The 22221-nt window shown below is 44.0% G+C and overlaps 1 protein-coding gene across 2 annotated transcripts in view; it reads left to right on the top strand.

Annotated features, from left to right (window-relative positions):
* Positions 1 to 22221, top strand: part of MICALL1 (MICAL like 1) — a 235111-nt gene that overhangs the window by 144801 nt on the left and 68089 nt on the right. For both annotated transcript variants that reach the window (XM_073592611.1, XM_073592610.1), the window contains exons 4-7: positions 770 to 837; positions 2533 to 2663; positions 18590 to 18936; positions 19076 to 19139. In XM_073592611.1, the coding sequence (XP_073448712.1) occupies positions 770 to 837; positions 2533 to 2663; positions 18590 to 18936; positions 19076 to 19139 (610 nt within the window). The remainder of the gene's footprint in view (positions 1 to 769; positions 838 to 2532; positions 2664 to 18589; positions 18937 to 19075; positions 19140 to 22221) is intronic.

Below are 22221 nucleotides of genomic sequence, written 5' to 3'. Positions count from 1 at the left end.
AAATAATGTCAGCATGTCCTAAATCCCACGCTATGGACTCACAATCTGGTGCCACAAACCAGGCACTATCGTACCTCAAAAGCGTTCAGTTTTGACTTCCTCATTCAGACGAAACTTGCATGTGTATGGCGGGTTCCCATTGGTGTTGTCACGCTTAGATGCGTTTGAGCTATGTGAGTGACTGGTTTCTGGTGCTGGAGTCTGAGTCTGTAACGTTTGATTACATTCGGACACTATTTCTGTCTTTCTAACCTTTTTAGTTTTATAATAAATCGTTTTTAAGTGGTAATTCACAATTGGTGACTTCTTTTTCCATGCATATGGGATTTCCATCTTGATGTATTCATCTGTAATTCAGATTCATATATGAGGATGGCAGTCCAGAGTGGACTATACAAAAACGCTTTCAGACCTTTCAGTAATCTTGGGGGTCGATTGTGACAGTGAGCTGCTCCCCATTGGGATTAATCACTGGGTGCTTTTGGTTTCCACCTTATCAGCACAACGGTGGCAGTAAATATTTCATTTGCCTTTTGGGTATATTATGACATCTGCGGATACTGCTGTCTCAATAAAATATCCCAGAAGGGGGGATTCCTCCATCCTCACAAGGAGATGGGGACAGCCACACACTGATTGAAAGTCGGCCAGTCCCTGCTGAATTGGCCAAATTTTGATCAGTGTATGGCCAGCATTACTCTTTTTCTGGTAGTTTGCACTCTGCTACCATTTTATTCTCGTTAATGTATACTTTTATTTATCTTCACAGCTGGAGTTCCTCAGTTCAAACAGACTTCCCCACCGCAGCAAGGAGAGAGTCAAGTTGCACAGCCTCAGGTAAAAAATAGCCCCACTTAATAGAGTTAAAGTGGTTGTAATAAACACACTCCCATTAGCCATTCTCTTATGTGGCAATAATGGGAGTGTGTTTTTACCTTTTTTCTCTAAGCACCTTTAGATAGGAGCTCTTCTGCACGCTCATGGTTCAGTCTGCTCTCGCTCCCGAGCAGAGGGGATGTTAAGCCTCGTACACACTACAAAAAAACAGACAGCTCAGGTCGGAACCGCTGTACTAATTATGTGATGTTAGTACATCTCCCCTGCTGAGCTATTGTGTTCTGACAGGGGGGTGGCTGCCAGAACACTCCGGTCAGAGCTCTCAGTCATGGCCCCCCCCCCCATCCTGTGCGGTGCCTAATTGAATACTGTTTTTTCAGCAGGAGTGTTTGACAGAAGCCAGTCTAACAACCGGTTTGTGTTGAACAGAGAGGGGTACACAAATTTTGCCTATTCCTGTTGAACTGCCCAAATGGCTTAGGCTTGACAGGTATGAATGCTAACTGTTCATATAATGCTTGAGGCACTAAAGACACTGAGAGCCACATTACTTGGTGCGGCTTTTGAATGATCAGCTCCTCTATCCTAAAGGGTATTAAAGTAGAACAGTCTTTTGGGAATGTCAGCAGCAGCAGCCCATACACCTTTTAATTATTAGCAGAGAAATGCTAATATAAGCATTCTTAGAAAACCTGCATTTATATTTGCACCCTAAATTGTAACCAAAGGAAAAACTTTTTTTTTGGTTTGAATAGAGTGGAGAGGGATCAGAACACCTGTTAGGTTTTTATTGCTGTCCGTGTCCCTGTTGGGGAGATTCACCCTTTTTATTTGTCCTGTTTACTGTTATCATTGAAAGTGAAAGTAAAAAGAAAATCTAAAATTTTGTGTTGTCCCCGTAACAGTAAGGGTCGGTTCACACTACAACGACTTGGGATCCAACTTGTCAGCCCTCAAGTCGACCCAAGTCGCTTGACATTGGGAATTGCATTATAGTCAATGAGAGCCGTCTTAATGTACACTACTGAAGACGCTCCGACTTCAGAAAAGGTTCCTGTACTACTTCAAGGCGACTTCTAGGCGACCTGTACCCATAGAATTCAATGGAAGTCCCCTCCAAGTCAGATCTCCATCTATATTGAAGCAACTTTACAGGTAAAGAAATTTAGTTTACCCAGGCAAACCCCTCCCTCCCAGAGAGCTGATTATTCTGTGATTGGCCACAGCCAAAGTTGCCTGTCCTGGGGGGGTGACTTGAATTTGCTTTGTAAGTTGATTAAAGTCGCGTTGAAGTTGCCTTGCAAAGTCGCGCTGAAGTCGTGTTGCCCCTGTGTGAATCGGCACTCATGGGAAATCTTTCAATGGAGAAACTAGATCTGGTTACCCTGGTGACAATCAGGGATTCACTTACATTTCCACCCACTTTCTGTTTTGAATATTGGATGGAAAGTAAAGGGGAATCTATCCAATGGCACACAAAAAAATTAACAGGATTTATAACCCTACCTTACGCTATCCAAAATGAAAAATAAAAAAGTTTTGCCCTTTAGTTCTACTTTTGGCTACTGCTTTTTTTACAATCAGATTAATTTCCCATTTACTTTGGTTATTGGTCACCATTCAGGTAATTAACCATAAACAGTATATAATGAGAGATTCAGTATATGTAAAGTGTGTTTTTTTTATCTTATTTAGGGTAATTTGGATACCACAAGTACAGCCACTCGTGTGGCACTGAGCAGCACCTGTGCCTTATGCCAGCATCATGTTCACCTTGTACAGAGATGCTTAGTAGATGGAAAGCTGTATCATCGGCAGTGTTTCAGGTACACCTTTAAGCCATTTTCTTTTATTCCCTTTGAGGTTATTTTCCTCCCTTTGCCAATCATTTCTCGGTTTCTGTGTCCTATTATATCACAGTTTTTGTATATCTATAATGATAGCCTGGATTTTAACTTCATAAGACAAGCTGCTCACTAATTTTTTTTTTTTTTTAACCACTTCCCGCCCCGCCCATAGCAGATGATAGCCGGGCGGTGGTTCAGTTATCCTGACTGGGCGTCATATGACGTCCAGCAGGATAACATGCCGCCCCGCGCCCGCGGGGGCATGCATCGCGGCGATCGGGCGATCGGTGGGTCAGTCTGACACACCACTACACCGATCTTGGTAAAGAGCCTCCGGCGGAGGCTCTTTACCACGTGATCAGCCGTGTCCAATCACAGCTGATCACGACGTCAATAGGAAGAGCCGTTGATCAGCTCTTCCTCACTCGCGTCTGACAGACGCGAGTAGACGAGAGCCGATCGGCGGCTCTCCTGGCAGGGGGGGTCTGTGCTGATTGTTTATCAGCGCAGCCCCCCCTCAGATCACCACACTGGACCACCAGGGATCGCCACTAGGACCACCAGGGAAGGGGCAACATGTGGATGGCCAGGTATGTACCCCATGGCCATCCACGTGTGCCCAGTCAGTGCCCAATCTGTGCCAATCAGTGTCCACAAATGGGCACTGATTGGCACCATTATGTTGCAGTAATGTCCAGCAATGCCACCCTTAGGGGCATCAGTGCCACCCATCAGTGTCCATCAGTGCCCATCTGTGCCAACTCAGTGCCACCCATAAGTACCCATCAGTGCCGCCTATGAGTGCCCATCGGTACCACCTATGAGTGCCCATCAGTGCCGCATACCAGTGGTGCCCGTCAGTGCCACCTCATTGGTGCCACCTCATCGGTGCCCATCAGTGCCCATCAGTGCAGCCATATCAGTGCCCATCAGTGCAGCCATATCAGTGCCCGTCATTGAAGCAGAAAACGTACTTATTTACCAAAAATTTTAACGGAAACAAAGAAAAACTTGTTTTTTTTTCAAAATTTTCCTTTTTTTTAATTTGTTGTGCAAAAAATAAAAACCGCAGAGGAGATCAAATACCACCAAAAGAAAGCTCTATTTGTGGGAACAAAATGATAAAAAAAATTGTTTGGGTACAGTGTTGCATGACCGCGCAATTGTCTGTCAAAGTGCGACAGCGCTGAAAATTGGCCTGGGCGGGAAGGTGTCTAAGTGCCAGTCCAAAATCTTTTTTTTTTTTTTTTTCCTCTCTATTATCCATTATGGTGCATTCACACCTATGAGTGCACCAGCACTCTGATTCAGATGTGAGAACCCAGCAGAGGTTCTGCTATCAGCTGCAGGAGGCAGCCCCATTGAACAGGAGACTGCCAACCCCCTCGCAGCTAATCACTGCCACTCGCACGTAATGCAGAGATTACATGCGAGTGATTAGCCCTGGACGAAGACTGCCATGGGCTGAACACTTGCATGTGATTGCTGCATGGTTAGATATTTTTAAATTATGACATATTTAACCACTGGGCACTTAAACCCCCTTCCTAACCAGACCAATTTTTAGCTTTCAGTGCTCTCACATTTTGAATGACAATTACTCAGTCATGCAACATTGTACCCATATGAAATTTTTGTCATTTTTTTCACACAAATAGAACTTTCTTTTGGTGGTATTTGATCACCACTGGGTTTTTTATTTTTTGCGCTATAAATGAAAAAAGACCGACTAAGGGTTAATGGCATTATCTTAGATTCCTTCCCTATATTTCGGGGCACCAGGCAGGGGTGCCCACTTTCACCCCTCCTGTTTGCCCTGGGTATAGAGCCCCTAGCGGTTAAGCTGAGAGCTACTCCAAACCTGGCTGGTCTGCGACTTGGGGAGTTTGAGGAGCAAGTGTCATTCTATGCAGATGACATGTTGTTATATCTGCAGGATCCGGGGCCTTCCCTCTCAGAAGCCTTCCGATTGATTCAGGAGTTTGGAGATTACTCCGGATTCCGAATTAATTGGTAAAAATCCTCCCTCTTCCCTATTGATGAAGCAGTGGTAGTCCCGTTGGACTGCCCCATCCCATTGTCTACCTCTTTTAAGTATTTGGGGATTGAGGTTCAGCTTCCCATCTTTAAATTTTTGGAGACGAATGTGACGCCGATTGTGGGAAATTTTCGGGAGAAGGTGCAGAATTTATCGATCAGCTTGATGGGATGGATAAATCTGTTTAAAATGATTTTTCTTCCTAAGTTTCTTTATGTTCTCACGAATTCCCCGGTTTTTGTGACGGGTCTTCAAGCACATTGACTCCATTATTGTGGGATTTTTATGGGGTTCCAAAGCACCCAGGGTATCTTTAGCGGTTTTAAAGTTGCCAATCACAATGGAAGGGATGGCCCTTCCTGATTTACATTCTTATTTTATGGCCTCACAGCTATCCTTTTTGCACTGGCAACTTTTTCCACAAACGCCCAATGCCACTAACCTGTTAGAGGCAGCAGTTGCCACCTGACAAGAAACACTACAAAATATGTTGTACAGAAAAGGGATCCCGGGGAGGAAGGTGGGATCATAATGGCACTTCCTGGGAAAGTGTTTCACTTGTGCTCTCAACGGAGGAAAGATGACCCCTTGTGGCTATCTCCAAATAGCCCCCCGTGGTGTAATAGGACCCTAGAGGAGTTTCTGAATTTACCGGGTGGGCAGAGCACATTGGCAAAATACGGCATAAAATACTTGCACCACATTTATCAGGATAATCATTTCTGTACATTTACACAATTAAGAGAACAATTTGGAGTACCTAAAACCTGGTTCTTTCGCTATGTGCAGCTGTGCCATGCAGTGATAGCTCAGTTTGGGGGAGGTGAAATTACGCTACAGAACACGGACTTGGAAAAGGTTCTGATTGATCCGGATCCAGCTAAGCGAATCTCTAGATACTATGGGGCAATGGGCCCGGGGGTAATGACTTCAGCTTCTAAGCCCATGGCGTGGTGGGAGGCCATTGTCCTGGAGTTGTCTGAAGAACTGTGGCAGGAGGTACTGGACACATATTTGGTGTCTGTTATCTCCTCTACAGATAAAATGATTCAGTTCTGTTTCCTTCACCAGCATTATGGTCTCAGGTGACTGAATTTATCTCGAATAAGTTTTATTTGCCTAACATTTGCTCCCCCTTTGTTGCATCCTTGGGGTCTTTGATCAAGAAGAGATGAATGCATACACAAAACTGTTCCTTAGGATCCTATTCTTTGGTGTGAGAAAACTCATTGCCAGACACTGGATACATGACGAACAGCAGACTCTGGGGATGTGGATGAACATAATAAATGCAGATGTGCTGATGTATAAAATGACCTATGAAGCTAGAGGGGTTCCCAAGGGGCTCGGAAGAACTGTGGCAGGAGGTACTGGACACATATTTGGTGTCTGTTATCTCCTCTATGGATAAAGTGATTCAGTTTCATTTCCTTCACCAGCAGTATTATACACCAGCTAGACTTTACCGAATGCACAGAAGCGAATCGGCTATCTGCCATAAATGTATGGGGGCAGAAGGCACTTTCATACATATGGTCTGGGAATGCAAAAAGGTGAGACCATTATGGCCTCAGGTAACTGAATTTATCTCGAATAACTTTGATTTGCCTAACATTTGCTCCCCCCTTTGTTGCCTCCTTGGGGTCTTTGATCAAGAAGAGATGAATGCATACACAAAACAGTTCCTTAGGATCCTATTCTTTGGTGTGAGAAAACTCATTGCCAGACGCTGGATACATGACGAACAGCTGATTATGTGGATGAAAATAATAAATGCAGATGTGCTGATGTATAAAATGACCTATGAAGCTAGAGGGGCTACCAAGAAGTTTAGGAAGGTATGGTTTCGGTGGGTTGACTCTGAGAACACGTTGGAAGAGGAGGGGTGATAGACCATTAGACTGCTTAAGATTTTTTAACTTTAAATCCAGTGAATATACGTCTCTCAAGGTTGACAGAATTGGGTTCTTGTATCCTATCGAACACCACACTGAATGCAGACATCCCCCGGGGAGGGAGGAGTTTTCTTTGGTTATGTGACTGGTTTTGGTTCTGGTTTAATGTTTATTATATATTAAAAAAAAAAAAAAAAAAAAAAGGCACTTATACTCCAGTGTAAGATAGGGGTGGAGACTTAATGTGCTCAGTTAAGAGAACATTGATATGTACAACATTATTGCTACTGATGTATGTTGGGTTTTTTTCATTGATCTTGATGTAACCCCTGTCTGATGTACAGTATGATTGATACTCATGTGCGCAATAAAAACTATTTAAAAAAAATGAAAAAAGATTGAAAATTTGGTAAAAAAATTGCATCTGTTATTAAATTTTGCAAATTAGTAATTTTTCTTCATAAATTTTGGCCAAAATTTATACTGCTACATATCTTTGGTAAAAATAACCCAAATCAGTGTGAATTATTTGGTCTTTGTGAAAGTTATAGAGTCTCCAAGCTATGGTGCCAATCATTGAAAATTGATCATATCTGATCACACCTTATGTACTGACGGCCTATCTCATTTCTTGAGACACTAACAAGCCAGGAAAGTACAAATACCCCCCCAAATGACCAAATCCAATGTATTTTGTAAGAGACATGGTAAGTTTTTTGCAGTTGTAATTTTTTTCCACAATTCTTTGCAAAATTAAGATTTTTTCTTTTCTTTCTTTTTTTTCACAAAATCATCATATTAACAGGTTATTTCTCTCACACGGAATATGCATATCACAAATTACACCCCAAAACATACTCATCCTGTGTATGGCGCTACCACATGGATGAGACAGCCTGTCCACATACAGAGGCCCCACATGCAGGGAGCACCATCAGGTGTTCTAAGGACATAAATTTCAAATCTAATTTGACTACCTATTACACTTTTGTGAGGCACTGATGTGCACTGTAGTGGCATGGATATGGCATTGATGAGAACTGATGTGGCATTATTATTATTCTACAGGATTTATATAGTGCTAACAGTTTATGCAGTGCTGAAAGGACAAGTCAGAGTCTAGGATTACACCTAGTTCCCTGGCATGAGGGGAGGGGCTGATGGTTGCATTGTTGATTTTGATGGAAAAGTCATGGAGGGGGGCAAGGGCGGGGGGGGAATAATAATAGCTCGGTTTTAGAGAGATTTTGTTTAAGTGGTGCGACATCCATGTTTATATCTCAGTTAGTAATGCGAGAGGAGACTGAAGGAGTGAGGTGAGGAGTAGACAGATAGATTTGGGTGTAATCGGCGTATAAGTGGTATTGGAAGCCATGGGCGGTTATCAAGTGACCAAGGGAGGAGGTGTAGATAGAGAAGAGAAGGGGTCAAAGAACAGAGCCTTGGGGGACTCCCACAGAAAGGGGCAATGGAGGGGACAGAATTGTAGGTAACACCGAAGGAGCGCTGTGATAGGTAGGCAGAGGACCAGAATAGAGCAGAATCTTGGAGGCCAAGGGAAATGAGTTTATTGAGAAGGAGCGGGTGGTCAACAGTATCAAAGGCCGCAGAGAGGTCAAGTAGTAGTAGTAGTGGCTGTTGGTTTTAGCAGTTAGTAAATCGTTATTGAGTTTTAGTAAGGCAGTTTCCGTGGAGTGCTGCGAGCAAAAGTCAAACTATAAGGGGCCAAGAAGGTTATTTTCACAGAGGTAGGAGCTAGAATGGTTGTAGACCAAGTGTTCTAGAAGTTTAGAGGTGAATGAGTGCAGTGAGATGGGTCTTAAGTAATTCAGGTTGGTGGGGTCCAGTGAGGGCTTTTTAAGTATGGGAGTGATCTGCGCATGTTTTACAGGGGGGGTGGGGTGCCACTAGAGAGAGAGAGTTTGAAGATGTGAGTGAGGGAGCATAGGATAGAAGAAGAGGGTGACTGTAGTAGCTGTGAGGGAACATTATCCAGGGGACAATTGGTTAGTTGGGCATCTGAGAAAAGTTTTGTAACCTCTTCAGTAGTAGCCAGTTCAAAAGATGAGAGTGTTGAATGTACTGTTAGGCAAGGTGTGTTGGGTGGGGTTAGACCTTAACGTCTGTGTTTAGGTGTCCTCACGATTTGCATCAATCTTGTCTTTGAAGTGATTGGCAATTTCTTTGGCAGTGAGTGAGTTGGTAGGTAGAGGGGGCAGGGGACGAAGCAGAGTTAAGGGTTGAGAAGAGGGGGCGTGGCGAAGATCGGCATGTGAGAGGACGCACTTCTCACAGCTCCTGCCTGATCCATAGTCTGATCCTCTCCCGGCAACTCTGATCCTGCTTTTTTCGGCCCCCCAGCTGGCTTCCGAGACCCCCCACCATCCGGACCCACCACCGGCCCTCTGCACACGAGGGAAGACCCGCCGAGGCCTGTTGGAGATGGCGGGACCGGACTCCCAAGATGGCGCCGCTGCTGCAGCAGCCAAAGCACAGCGCACGCCGCGCACGACAGACAAGCCCAGGGACAATACCAGCAAGAAACAATTGAAAGCATCAGGTAAGGAGCAATACAGGGACATGACATATTATACACAGAAATTGCCTGGCCCGGAGGACGGGTGGGGGGGGTTGGGGGGGACGGCAAGCAATGGGGAGGCTGCAGATCTTTTTACACAGGCCGATTGGGGCCATGATACAGACAGTACTCCTGTGCTTTTTCAAGAAGATATCTCTCGTCCTCCCTCCCCCCCACCCTCGGGTGAAATATTAGAGAACCTGGAGCAACCCACACTGGCTGATATCCTAAAGGCTGTTCATGTGTGCACGGCTGCAGTCACTGATGTGAAGGAGCAGTTTGGGGGCCTGAGAGAGAAGGTGTCTCTACTAAGACAAGACCTTCAAAAGGTTAGAGAAAGAGCAACTGCAGTTGAGAGCAGAGTTTGTGATATAGAGGAGCAATTACCCCGTGGCGCGAGAAGCGAAGGCAGCATACCGTATGGCCCAAGGCACATACAACAGAGCAGAGGACACGGAAAACCGTTTGCGCAGAAACAATGTCCGCATTGTCGGCCTCCCGGAGAAATCTGAGGGTAAGGATCCCACATCGTTTGTGGAGAACTGGCTGGTAGAGATATTTGGCCGTGAAGCTTTTTCCCCATTTTTTACAGTGGAGAGGGCCCATAGAGTACCGGGGCGGCCTCCTCCACAAGGTGCTCCCCCCAGATCAATGCTGGCCAAGCTGCTACACTATCGTGACAGAGAGGCGGTGTTTCGCTGCGCGAGGGAGCAGAACAATGTAAAGTTTAATGGAGTAAGAGTGTCTTACTATCCAGACTTCTCGGCCGAGGTGCAGAGAAACAGAGCGAAGTTCAGCAAGGTAAAGAGGCGCCTCAGAGCCTTACAACTGCCATATGCTATGCTCTACCCAGCGAAATTGCGAGTGACAGCGGAAGGTCATGCACAGTTCTTTGATTCTGCCAGAGAGGCGTCTGCCTGGTTAGATCACAACGAACAGGCGCTACGCCGTCACCGTGCGGATGTGGAAGGTGACTGACCGGGACATTGCACCGAATAAAAAGAGGTCTGTCTGTATACCTAGACGCCATACTCCCTCCTCCCTATTGGGGGGGGGGTTTCTTTTTTCTTATTGCAACGTTACTACCATAATTCTAACTTTGTCTCTTTACCATTTGTCATTACCCGCCAACATACCTGTCTCTCTCCAAGTTACCTAAATGCCGGGAATTATCCTATATCTCTTAAGTGAAAGGAACTGAACTGTGTAACCCCCCCTTATTCAGCTTGAGATGTGTGATTTTTTTAGTTGGCCTGTCATTAGGCCGTGTTAGGCCCTATGGACCTGCCCTGTTGGCAAGGTCTGTCTGGTTGATCATATTTTTTATTTTTGCATGGTCTCTCACTGAAGTGAGGGCGTCAAACCATACATGGAAGTACAGTTGCATGGTTGTTCACTGGCACCGTTGTGCTCTGTTATTGTACTATTGTATTTTACTTTATAACCCATTCTGCAGTCCAGGATTCTTCTCTCCATCGATTATATGGAACCCTGATACTACTGAAGCCTACTGCCATTCCTTTAACCAGGATCCCGGTGGTTTCTATACAAGGAGGCCACTCTATGGCCCACCCCCGCAGCTGACTTTGTTTTTGAAATTGCGGGCTCTCCGGTGATGATCTGGAATGTTAGGGGCATGAACTCCCCCCTAAAACGCACTATGATCTTCTCATGCTTGAAAAAATTCTATCCTGCGGTTATATGCTTGCAGGAAACGCATTTAACGTCCGAATCTAAAAGTTGTATGAAATATAGATGGATTGGGTGGTCGTACCACTCCACTCACACCTCCTTTTCTCGGGGGGTGATACACAACTCCCTGGATTATCAGGAATTTGATTCAAAAATAGATCAGGAGGGTAGATTTGTATTTTTGCATTGTCGCTTTGGTATTCTCATATGTGTGTTGGCCTGTGTTTATATACCTCCCCCGTTTGATGCTTGGGTACTCCGGCTTCTTCTGGAATTTTTGGAGGGGAAGCCGGACCTCGCGCTACTACTAGTGGGAGACTTCAATAGTTGGCTAGCTCCGGCCCTGGATAAACACCCGGGCCCGAGCTCTCTTGCTCCCCTCAGGACAACGCCTCTGGCTAGATTGTTGCAGGAGGTGGGTTGGATGGATATATGGAGGCACCGGAATCCCACTGCTAAACAGTTCTCCTGTTTCTCAAAAGCACCTCTATCTAGAATAGATTTGGCAGTGGGAAACCGGGCTATGCTCTCCTCGGTTCTAGACATCTCTTATAAACCCCGGTGTGTATCTGATCACTCTTTATATGGTGATAAACCTTATTGTATCTCATCAATCCACACTTCTAAGGGCACCGTGGAAATTTAACGCCTTTTGGCTACAGCTGTTTACCTCCCACGTAGATATAGAAGGCAATATCAAGAAGTTCTTCTCCTCTCAACCGGGCTATCTGTCTGTCCTTACAGAGTGGGAGGCCTTTAAGACCCATCTTAAGAAAATACTTGGTAATGAGGTTACCAAGATTAAAAGGCATTCTGAGGCACTACGGGAAACACTGGAATCACATGCTAATTCTCTGGAGGCAAAGTATGTTCAGGACCCCACTGACTCCGCTAGGGAGGCATGGCAGTCGGCTCAATCAGCGTACGAGCACCTGCTGGCCTCCTCGACGGACAAAAAGAGGTTTTTCTATAAAACTGCTTTTTTTGAGGAGGGTGAAACGACAGGCCGTCTTTTGGCTAGAATAGCTAATTCAGAACAGAGATCCCCATTAATAGGTTCTATAAAAAAGGCTGATGGGCGGCTGGTACACTCCCCAGACCAGATACTCCAAACGCTGGCAGAATTTTATGAAACACTATACTGTTCCTCTTTGAGGAGCACCCCGGAGGAGTTATCCAACTACCTGGATGGTATTGTTTTTCCGCATCTCTCGGTCTCCCAGAGAAAAGAACTAGACACCCCGTTAACTCTGGATGAGTTGCAGACTGCTGTGGCAGAATTCCCTAACTGTAAAGCCCCTGGGGGGATGGCATCCCCATGGAAATTTATAAAACTTACTCTGAGACACTACTTCCCAAGTTATTAAATGTCTTTAATACTGCAAGAGAACACAATACCCTACCACCCTCCATGTCTAAGGCCCATATTGTGTTAATTCTAAAACCAGGCAAGGACCCAGTGGACCCAGCCTCGTATAGACCGATATCCCTACTACAGTCAGATATAAAAATACTAGCAAAGGTTTTGGCTCTCAGGTTAAATAAGACTATTGCTTCAATTATACACCCCGATCAGGCAGGGTTTATGCCCAACAAATCCACAGCAATAAATCTTAGAAGGTTATAGCTTAACATGCAGTCCCAGCCGGATAACAAAGATAAGAGGGCTCTGTCGTCACTAGACGCAATGAAAGCCTTTGATAGTGTGGAATGGCCGTATTTATGGGAGGTAATGAGGCGATTTGGCTTTGGTGAAATATACATTTCTTGGGTGCGTTTGTTATATCATTTGCCCTCAGGCGATTAACTAGAGAAGCGGTAGAATGTCGCTGCCCTTTGCTCTGGGCCGGGGCACACGGCAGGGGTGCCCTTTGTCCCCCCTGCTGTTTGCCCTGGCAATAGAACCACTGGCAATACGGATTAGAGATCACAAGGATATCACCGGCTTCTGCTATGGAGATAGACAGGAGAAGGTGATGCTCTATGCTGATGATACCATGATTCTTTTGGGAGATACGGATCAATCACTAAGAAACACAATGGATACGGTGGTTCGGTTTGGGGAATTTTCAGGCCTTAATATAAACTGGACCAAATCAGCCCTAATGCCGATAGATGATGAACATCTGCTAAATGTCGAGAAGGTGGGGGATATATCTATAACCCCTTCCTTTAGATACTTGGGGATACAGGTTTCCACTAAAATCAGGGAATACAGTCAGTTAAATATCTCTCCATTGTTGGTACGATTTCGTTTGAGTCAAGACCTGGAATGCTCTGTGTATGTCGGTTGCAGGCAAGGTGAATCTAATTAAAATGATTCTAATGCCTCAATTGTTATATATACTGCACAATTCACCAGTAGTGATTCCACTAAAGATATTCAGGATTGTGAATGCCATTTTTCATGAACTGATATGGAAGAATCATCCGCCTAGGATAAAACTAGAAACTCTACAACGCCCTAAAGATGAAGGTGGTCTTGCATTACCGAATCCATGGCTTTACTACTTGGCATCGCAAATGCAACATTTGATAGGTACCATGGCCACGGAGGGGGACCTTACAGTCAGAACCCCTAGTGCTTCAGAATGTTTAATGCTACACATGGTAGGTGGGAAGTCTGTTCCAACTGCCCTAGAGGCCTCAGCTTTTGGAAAGCCTCAAAGTTTCCCCACATATGCCCTTATACAAAAAATATGGAATAAAACTAAGTAAATACAGGAGGCGGCAGGTATTAATGAGTATAGTCCTATTTGGGGAAATGAATCCTATCCAGAGATGGCTAAACTACAGCATGCGGAGAGGTGGAAAAGGTTTGGTATTTTTTACTTAAAGCAAATTATAAGCGATGGGAAATTACGATCGTTTGACACTTTGAGGGACCTATATGGACTGCCGGCCTTCATGCTTTTTTATTATATGCAACTTAGGCATGCATTTACAACCCAATCAAAAACCTCTGAATGGCATACTGACTCGACCCCTCTTATTGCTTTACTTAAAGGTACTGAGACCTCTAAAGGCTTCATTTCCCAGAGCTATAGCATTTTACTCCACAAATACCTTATGAAACACCCCTTGATAGTAAAAGGAAAATGGGAGCTGGATGTTGGGCCCTTAGATGAGGATCAATGGGAGGAGGCTCTTCAATCAGTTTCAGTATGTTCACTGAACGTAACGCAAAGACTAACGCAGCTATATACACTTCTGAGAACGTATTATACACCTCATAGGCTACATAATATGGGTCTGCTTTCCACGCCAACCTGTACTAGATGTAAAAGAGATCATGGAGATTTAATACATATGTTATGGAGGTGCCCCAGATTGCATAAGTACTGGAGGGAGGTGGTGGATGTGCTGGGTGCGGTGTTTGGGGTCTCGATTCCGTTGGACCCCAGACACTGCATTTTGAATGTACTGGATGAGTTGGAGTGGGACCCTCATGTCAGGGAGGCTCTCACTAGGGCCCTTTTTATGGCCCGCAAGTTGATCATGGTGCACTGGAAGTCGGAAACACCCCCTTCAGTCAAGGAATGGATTGCCGCACTAGGCAATACACTGAGAATGGAAAAAATCATATACCAACACAGGGGATGTTCAAGTAAATTTGAAAAACTTTGGGAGCCATGGCTTGGTACTCCTGGGCTAGCTCCGGAGGACCTGGTCATGGATAGGCTATTGCGTTTTAATAATGGTTGAATGCGTTTTTGTACCCAGCATTAGATTTGATTAGTGCTTGAAAGCCCTGCCTGCTGAGGACAGAGGGGAGGGATCAGAGAGGAAATGGACATAGTAAATTTATTGTTTGGTAGTGGGGATTATATCAATGTACATTCTCAAATCTATTTCTGGAATTGTACCCATTTGTTTTGTACAACTTACCTGAAGATTTTTTGGACTGTATGTACTTGTCTTTCAATAAAAACGTCTTTTTGGATAAAAAAAAAAAGTTGAGAAGAGCTGACGGGGACTGGATGACAAGCTATTAATAAGAGAGAGACAAAGTAGGCTTGTTTGGCAGCATGGAGGCAGGAATTGTATTTTAGAAGGGCAGATTTATATAGGGTGTCTTGCAGGCATTTGGTTTTACGCCACAGTCGTTCAAGAGCACGGCAATGTCTCTTGGGATTTCTAGTGTTGTCACTTTGCCAGGGTTGTAGCGGTCGGGGCCTGATTATGTGTGTGGTTAGAGGAGCAATTGCATCCAGTGATGATGAGAGTGAACTGTTGTAGACAGAGGTGGCCAGGACAGGGGAGAGATTATGTCATATAGGTGGTCAGTAGCAGAATAAAAAAGAGAAGGGTTAAAGTGGCGAAGGTTCCTACGAGTAATTGTTTGCTGCTTGGAGAGATGGGTAGTTGGAGGCAAGGATACAGTGAAACTGATGAGGTTGTGCTCAGAGAGAGTAAAGGGGGTGTTGGTGAGGTTGCCAGGATTGCAGAGATTGGAGAATACAGGGATGGTATTACCATTGGAGTGAGTGGAAGTATGTGTCCATTGGGTTAGGTCAAAAGATGAGGTAAAGTTGAGCTGTAGCTGGGCTGTTAACATTGACAGGAATGTTGAAGTCACCTAGAATGATAGTGAGTATTTCGTAGGAGAGAAAGTAGGGTAGCCAGGCAGCGAAGTCATCAAAAAAGCACGATACTGATCCAGGAGGCCGATAAATTACTGCCATCCTCAGAGAAATGGGAGAAAACAGACGAATGCAGTGCATCTTGAAAGAAGAGAGTGATATAGAGGCAGGGATAGGAAGGACTTGGAAGGTGCTTTGTGGGGATAGAAGGAATCCAACTCCACCTCCCTTCTGTCCGTTGGGTCGGGGGGAGTCAGTGCAATGGAGGCCACTTTAGAAGAGGGCAGCAGGAGAAGCTGAGTCAAAATTTTTAAGCCAGGTTTCAGTTATGGCCATTATGTTAAAGCCATGAGAAATGATAAGGTCATGCACAGATGTTGGCTTGTTATAGATGGAGCGGGTGTTCTAAAGGGCGCATGAGATTGGGGGGCTGGTTTGAAGAAGCGGGATAGAAATTAAACTGAGCAAATTGCGATGGTTGCCAGAGGCTGAGGGGTATTGGATATGTGTTGCAGTTGGAAAATGTCGGACCAGGATTAGGAGAAATGTCAACTGAGAATAGGAAAAGGAGGGTGAGGAAGGCAAGATGGGAGTGGAATGTGCATGAGCGCACATGTCTAATGGCCCTGGTGTTTATGTCAGCATGTGGGTGCAGCAAATGCAGGAGATGATGGGTGCAGTAGTAGGGAGAGGGTAGCAGTGAGAGTGATATGTGCATGCTGTAGGGTAGAGAGGAGGGGTAGAGTAAGGATAATTTGAGGATAGAAGACATTGATGTGAGAAAGAAGAGAAGAAGGAGCATGTTAGTGGATAGAGAGTGGGAATCTGACTTCATATATAACGTAAAATGCTTGTTTGCTTGTCGTCTTTCAGAGTGGAGCAGAGTTTATCACTGATTATCACTTATGTGGCACGGATGATCCCTGATGTGGCACGTAGGATCACTGATGTGGCACGTAGGATCACTGATGTGGCATGGATTATCCCTGATGTGGCACGGATGAGCACGGATGTGGCACGGATGAGCACTGATGTGGCACGGATGAGCATGAATGAGTCATGGATGGGGATGGATGAGCCCTGACTGAGGATGGATGAGCCAGAATGGGGATAGATGAGCCATGGATGATGGGTATGGTTGAGCATAATGGAGCATTGGTGAGCCATGGATGGGAGCATGGATGAGCTAGAATGAAGATGGGATGAGCACAGATCAGTGCTGTGGGCACTTCAGATCCAGCCGTCATTGAACGGCGTGATCATGTGGTAAAAAGCCGCTGTCCTTGGCCCTCTACCCTGATTCGTGATGTGTTGGGTCTTCAAGACCCGACGGTTATGGACATTCCCAAGTGCAGGCCCCAGGAGGTGTGCGGGAGCGCGATTCTGGAAGGACGTCATCTGACGGCCTCCCAGAATTATTCAGACCGCGCTGTAGCTGTCATTCGGCTATGGCCCGATTGGCAACTGGTTAAAGTAGAACTCCAGCTTTCCCACCCAAACAGATGCATTGTGCATGTAAATGAATTACAACCCCACTGTCAGTTCATGTGTAACTTACCTCCTTTAGCTGTTTACAGCAGGTTTGTGTGTCTCTGATGTCACTCCTCCTGGCTGAATTTCTAATTTTTCTGACTTTCTGTTTCCTTCCTTTGCCAGTCCTAATACTACATGTCCCGTGATTCTTCGAGCCTCTGTAGTTTCAGGTTGGGCTATGGGACTCACTTGTACCAGTTCTGGGAGTTGATGTGGGTGGGCCTAGAGTTACTTTGGGTGTTTCTGGGCCTTCATGTGGGTAGTGAAAGGTGTAAATGTGTTATACCCCCTGCTTTGTCATTTTTGTTTTGCAGCATGCCAAAGAATAATGGCTTACTGCAAGACTACAGAGAAAGGGCTATGGGAGATTATGAAGGTGTTTGCTTCATGTGTAAACAAATCCCTTCACAGAGAGCAGGACTCGCCCTGTTCTTACTGGTCAGTATATTTAACTGGGCAGGATTGAATTCTAATTATGATCCATTCATCTTGTCCAGCAGCAGCCTAGCTAGTAGAGCTGCATGATTCTGGCTAAAGTGAGAATCACAAATTTTTAGCTTAGAATAAAGATCACGATTCTCTCATGATTCTCGCGGCGTAACATCGTCTTTTACATTATACAAAAAATTGGGCTAACTTTACTGTTTAGTTTTTTTTTTTAATTTATTGAAGTGCGCAAATGCAGTGTGACAAAAAATATTGCAACAATCGCCATTTTATTCCTTAGGGTCTCTGCTAAAATATATATATAATGTTTTTAGGTTCCAAGTAATTTTCTAGCAAAAAATATTGATTTTAACTTTGTAAGAAACAAGTGTCAGAAAAAGGTTTAGTCTTTAAATGGTTAAACTTCCCTCATGTCAGACCGAAGTTCATTCCTTTGATCTAAGAACAAAAAGTTACAATGTGCCCTTTTTTTTTTTCTTTTGACAGCTGAGTGAGCAGAAAACTCTACACTTGTTACATGAATAAATCAGGAAATTCTGCATAGAAATCATGAGGGGGTTAATTCGAGATCACGTTTTTTTAACGATTAATCGCTAGCTTTCATAACAGGCTGTTTATGAAGGGTTTTCCTCCTTGAATTATGCTGTGATCTGTGAGGCAGGACTTGGGAGGTTTGGACTCTTCCTGTAGGAGTGACTGGGCAAGATTGGATCCTAATTAGGATGTAATCGCTTCCACCTACCATCAGAGCTGTGATGAAAGTGACATCATTTGCAGTGTCTGAAAGACTACAAAGTAGAAATACTACAGAGTGTTACAGATTCTAGCTGCATCGGGAAGTGGCTGTGGAAGGTACAGCAGGATATACAGTGTGTCACATGGTACAAAGCCACAACTAAACCCAGAAATCGGGATCTGCAGACAACAGAGCAACATGGTACAGAGGTATGATCTATGCTGGGACTGATTATGCCATTCAGTTCTAGTGAAAAGAAAGTTGGAGTTCAGCCTTAAAGTTGTTAAAGGTGAATGCACATGTTTAACCTGTTTATAGGCAAATTTACCCCATGCATTTTGCCCCTATCTAAACTGGTAAGAAAGTGACCTATTTATATAAGTATTTCCCTCCCATATTACAGGTGTAAAGAATGCTCCAGCACTCTGCTGCCAGGTTCTTATCGACCTGGATCTGAGACTGGCACGTTTGTGTGTACTCACCATCATCGGCCTCGGACAGGCACCAGCAGTCCTGAGTCTGTTGAAGAAAATTCTATACAAAATGCAGTCCAAAGCCCACCTAAACCACGTGCTCCTCCAAAACCTCCTCTTCCGAACAAACCTCAAAAAGAACTTGATACAGATAGTGCACCATACACACGACCCGTGCCAGCACCAAGGAGGACTAGTGATGTAGCGCCTCAGCCTCTGCCTCGAGCTCGATCTGGAGCAGGGCAGAGCCCTGCACGACCAACAAGTTTTGTGAATGGTAAGATAATTAAATGATGCTTAGAAGGCCCATGTTGCAAGAAATCTGTTTAATTTTGATACATTTTAAAATGAAAAACACACATGGAAGTTAGCACCATCACAATAAGTGTTTCACATCAAATTTGTTTGCATTATAGGTGAACAGCAGATATCAACTCCACCAGTCCCTAAGCCGAGAGGTAGACAGAGGTCTGCGGAAAGGTGAATAACAATGATTTCTAAGTAAGAGGTTGATCCATGATGGCATGTTATTTAAACAGTTTAGGGACTTGTTTACATTTGTGATTGGGGGCGGTAAAACCCTGCAGTTGAGCTGCAGTTTTACCACCCTTCAAACGCTCCTCTCTTTGCTCCTTCCAAACAAACCTGAGGAAGCTCAGAAGGAAATGAAGAAGAAAGGCAGTTAAGGTGTTCACAGAGGAGGAAAAAAATAGTGATAAATGATTTCATGATAAATATATTACAGGGCATTAAGTAGTGGTTGTGTATGGATGATTTTTGGAAAATAAGGCTATTCTTTAGCATCAATTTAAGGGATCATTCAAACAGGTGGCTGGTAAAAAAAAAAGGTGGTTAATCAATGGTTTTACTGCCCATCAACATCCCCCTAAAGCTGCAGCAGCGGTTGGACAGGTTTGTACATATACCCTGGCAGAAATTATACCACATGTCAGTGTGCAGGACTGCTGCCATACGCAGTTCATTCACGTTAATGGGGCTGCGCAACAACCATTTGTAATGCATGCTGTTGCGGCACAGGGATGCGGGCTTTTCAGGGTTAAAATACATTGTGAGGAGATGACCTTTTGCCTTCCAACCATCCTCTGAAAAGCGATTCATCATGGATCTCTTTTCAGTGGAGCAGCAAGGGCTGCCGCATATGTAAACTAGCCACAAATCTGCTTGCCTTTGTTCTTTACTGTTTTGTGAATGGAAGAGTTTTTTTTTAAGTGCCTTATTTATTCTAAGCATGAGAGACAATGTAGCTTTTAATCATTTTAAATGAAGAAACCTACTGACCGTTTTTGTTAACATTTGCAAAATATGCGAACTAAGGCTTTATTGGTTTCTGCAAGTTCCTCTGTAGGTCTATAAACCAAACTCTGTGTTCCTGTGGAGTTTCTTAAATCCTAGGCTCAGGCAGTGCACAGGACCTCCCCATTTCTCTATCTCTATCTAGATAAAGCCCTGCCTGCTGCAATCACTAAGCCACACCTTCTGGTATTTAGTAGAGAACTCCTACCCTCACCACCCAAAGTTGATCTCTGCTCTGGTAGACCTTCATGACAAGACCATTTTTTGCGATACAGCACTGTTATATTATCTGACAATTTCAAGGTCATGCAACGCTGTACCCAAATAAAATTTCTGTATTTTTTTCCTCCACAAATAGAGCTTTCTTTTGGAGGTATTTGATCACCACAGCATTTTTTATTTTTTGCGCTCTAAAGAAAAAAGTCTGACAATTTTGAAAACAAAAACAAAATTTTTTACTTTCTGCTATAAAACATATCCAATACAAAAATTTTAAAAAATCATACATTTTTCTTGATAAATCTAGACCAGTATGTATTCTGCTACATATTTTTGGTAATAAAAATCCCAATAAGTGTATTTTGATTGGTTTGCGCAAAAGTTATAGCATCTACAATCTATAGTGTGTATATATACTGTGTTATTATTTTTTTAATGCTAGTAATGGCAGCGATCATCGACTGCGATATTGTGGGGACAATCAGACACTAACTGACACTTTGGGGTCAATTCACGAACATTTACCGCATGCGATAAGGGTATCATTTGCTTAAATTATCGAAGGCGGTAAACTAAGTCCAATTTACAAAACAAATAATGATAATGCAGTATTTATCGGGGGGGGAGAATGTGCCAGTAAATACCGTATAAAAATAGATAAGAGCATTAAAAAGTATGCGATAATTACCACCAGGGTTTTTCTGGCAGTATCACATGTGGTATTTGTCAAATAAAAAAAAAAAAAAAAAGCAGACAATTAAATAGTATGAAGAAAAAAGAAATGGCGTGCGTCCCCCCTTCGGGTTTGGTATGGATTTAAAGGGAAGCCAATATGTAAAAAACAAAAAAAAGTGGTGTGGGGTCCCCTCCAAAATCCATACCAGACCCTTATCTGGGCATGCAGCCCGGCAGATCAGGAAGGGGTGGGATGAGCGAGCCCCCCCCCCCCCCCCCCCGTCCCAAAGCACCTTCTCCCCGTGTTGATGGGGACAAGGGCCTCATTCCCACAACTGTGGCCTGTGGTTGTGGGGGTCTGCGTGCAGGGGGCTAATTGCAATCTGGGGGCCCCCAGATCCCACCCCCCATGTGAATGTGAATGAGTATCGGGTACATAGTACTCCTACCCATTCACCAAAAAAGTGTCACAAGGTAATAAAAACAAAAACAATGCTTGACAATTCTTTTATTAAAAAATAAAAATAAAACAAAATAAAGAGAAAAAAAGTAGTGTCCCACGATGTATCCACCGTCAATCTTATTTTTTTTTTTTTGCACTGATCACTGTATTAGGGTCACTGGTTTCCACAAAGGGGTTGATTCACTAAGAGTTAAATAACTGCTAATCGTATGCTGTAAAACTTATGTAAGTGTTCAATTCACTAAGAATTTGTAGTTAAATACCGAATGCGTTATTTGTTCTGTTGCTGTACTAATGACACTTGCTGAGAAAGTGTTAAACATCTAGGGCGATCAAAGGGTTAACTGTGTGCCTAACCACTGTTTTAATGTACTGTGTGTACTGCTTTTACTTAGGAAAGTGATGGATTTTATTCCCTGTTTTGCAAGGACACAAAATCTATCCCTTCCCCACCTGTCAGAACAGAGATCTGCCTTGTTTACATAGGCAGAGTTCCGTTCTGTGTCTCTGCCAGACGATCAGCGAGTGTCGGCGGACATCCAGTGCTTGGCACCCACAGATTGGCTTCTTAGCAGCAGAACTATCTGCCAAGCTATTGACGCTTGTAGATGTGCTTAAACACGTTACACACATTACATTGCAAGCATCCATCCTTTTTTCTGCCAACATGCTGCTGCCAGGAGGAAAAGAGTCTAGGAGAGATAGCAAAACGTCCAGTGTGCATGAGACCTTAAAAAACACTTTAATACTAATGGAACCAACATCTTGGAGGAATGTCATTATCATACAGCATACTGGCATATTGGAAACAAAGAATATCAAAACCTAAGGAGATCCAATGAGCAAATTGGCAAAGCGGGAAAAGTGTTAGTTAAATGGGGGGAAACAATA

Source organism: Aquarana catesbeiana, linkage group LG07, assembly GCF_042186555.1.
Source record: "Aquarana catesbeiana isolate 2022-GZ linkage group LG07, ASM4218655v1, whole genome shotgun sequence".
NCBI lineage: Eukaryota > Metazoa > Chordata > Amphibia > Anura > Ranidae > Aquarana > Aquarana catesbeiana.
The sequence above is the reverse complement of the archived record's forward strand: the minus strand, read 5'-3'. Positions and strand labels throughout refer to the sequence as shown.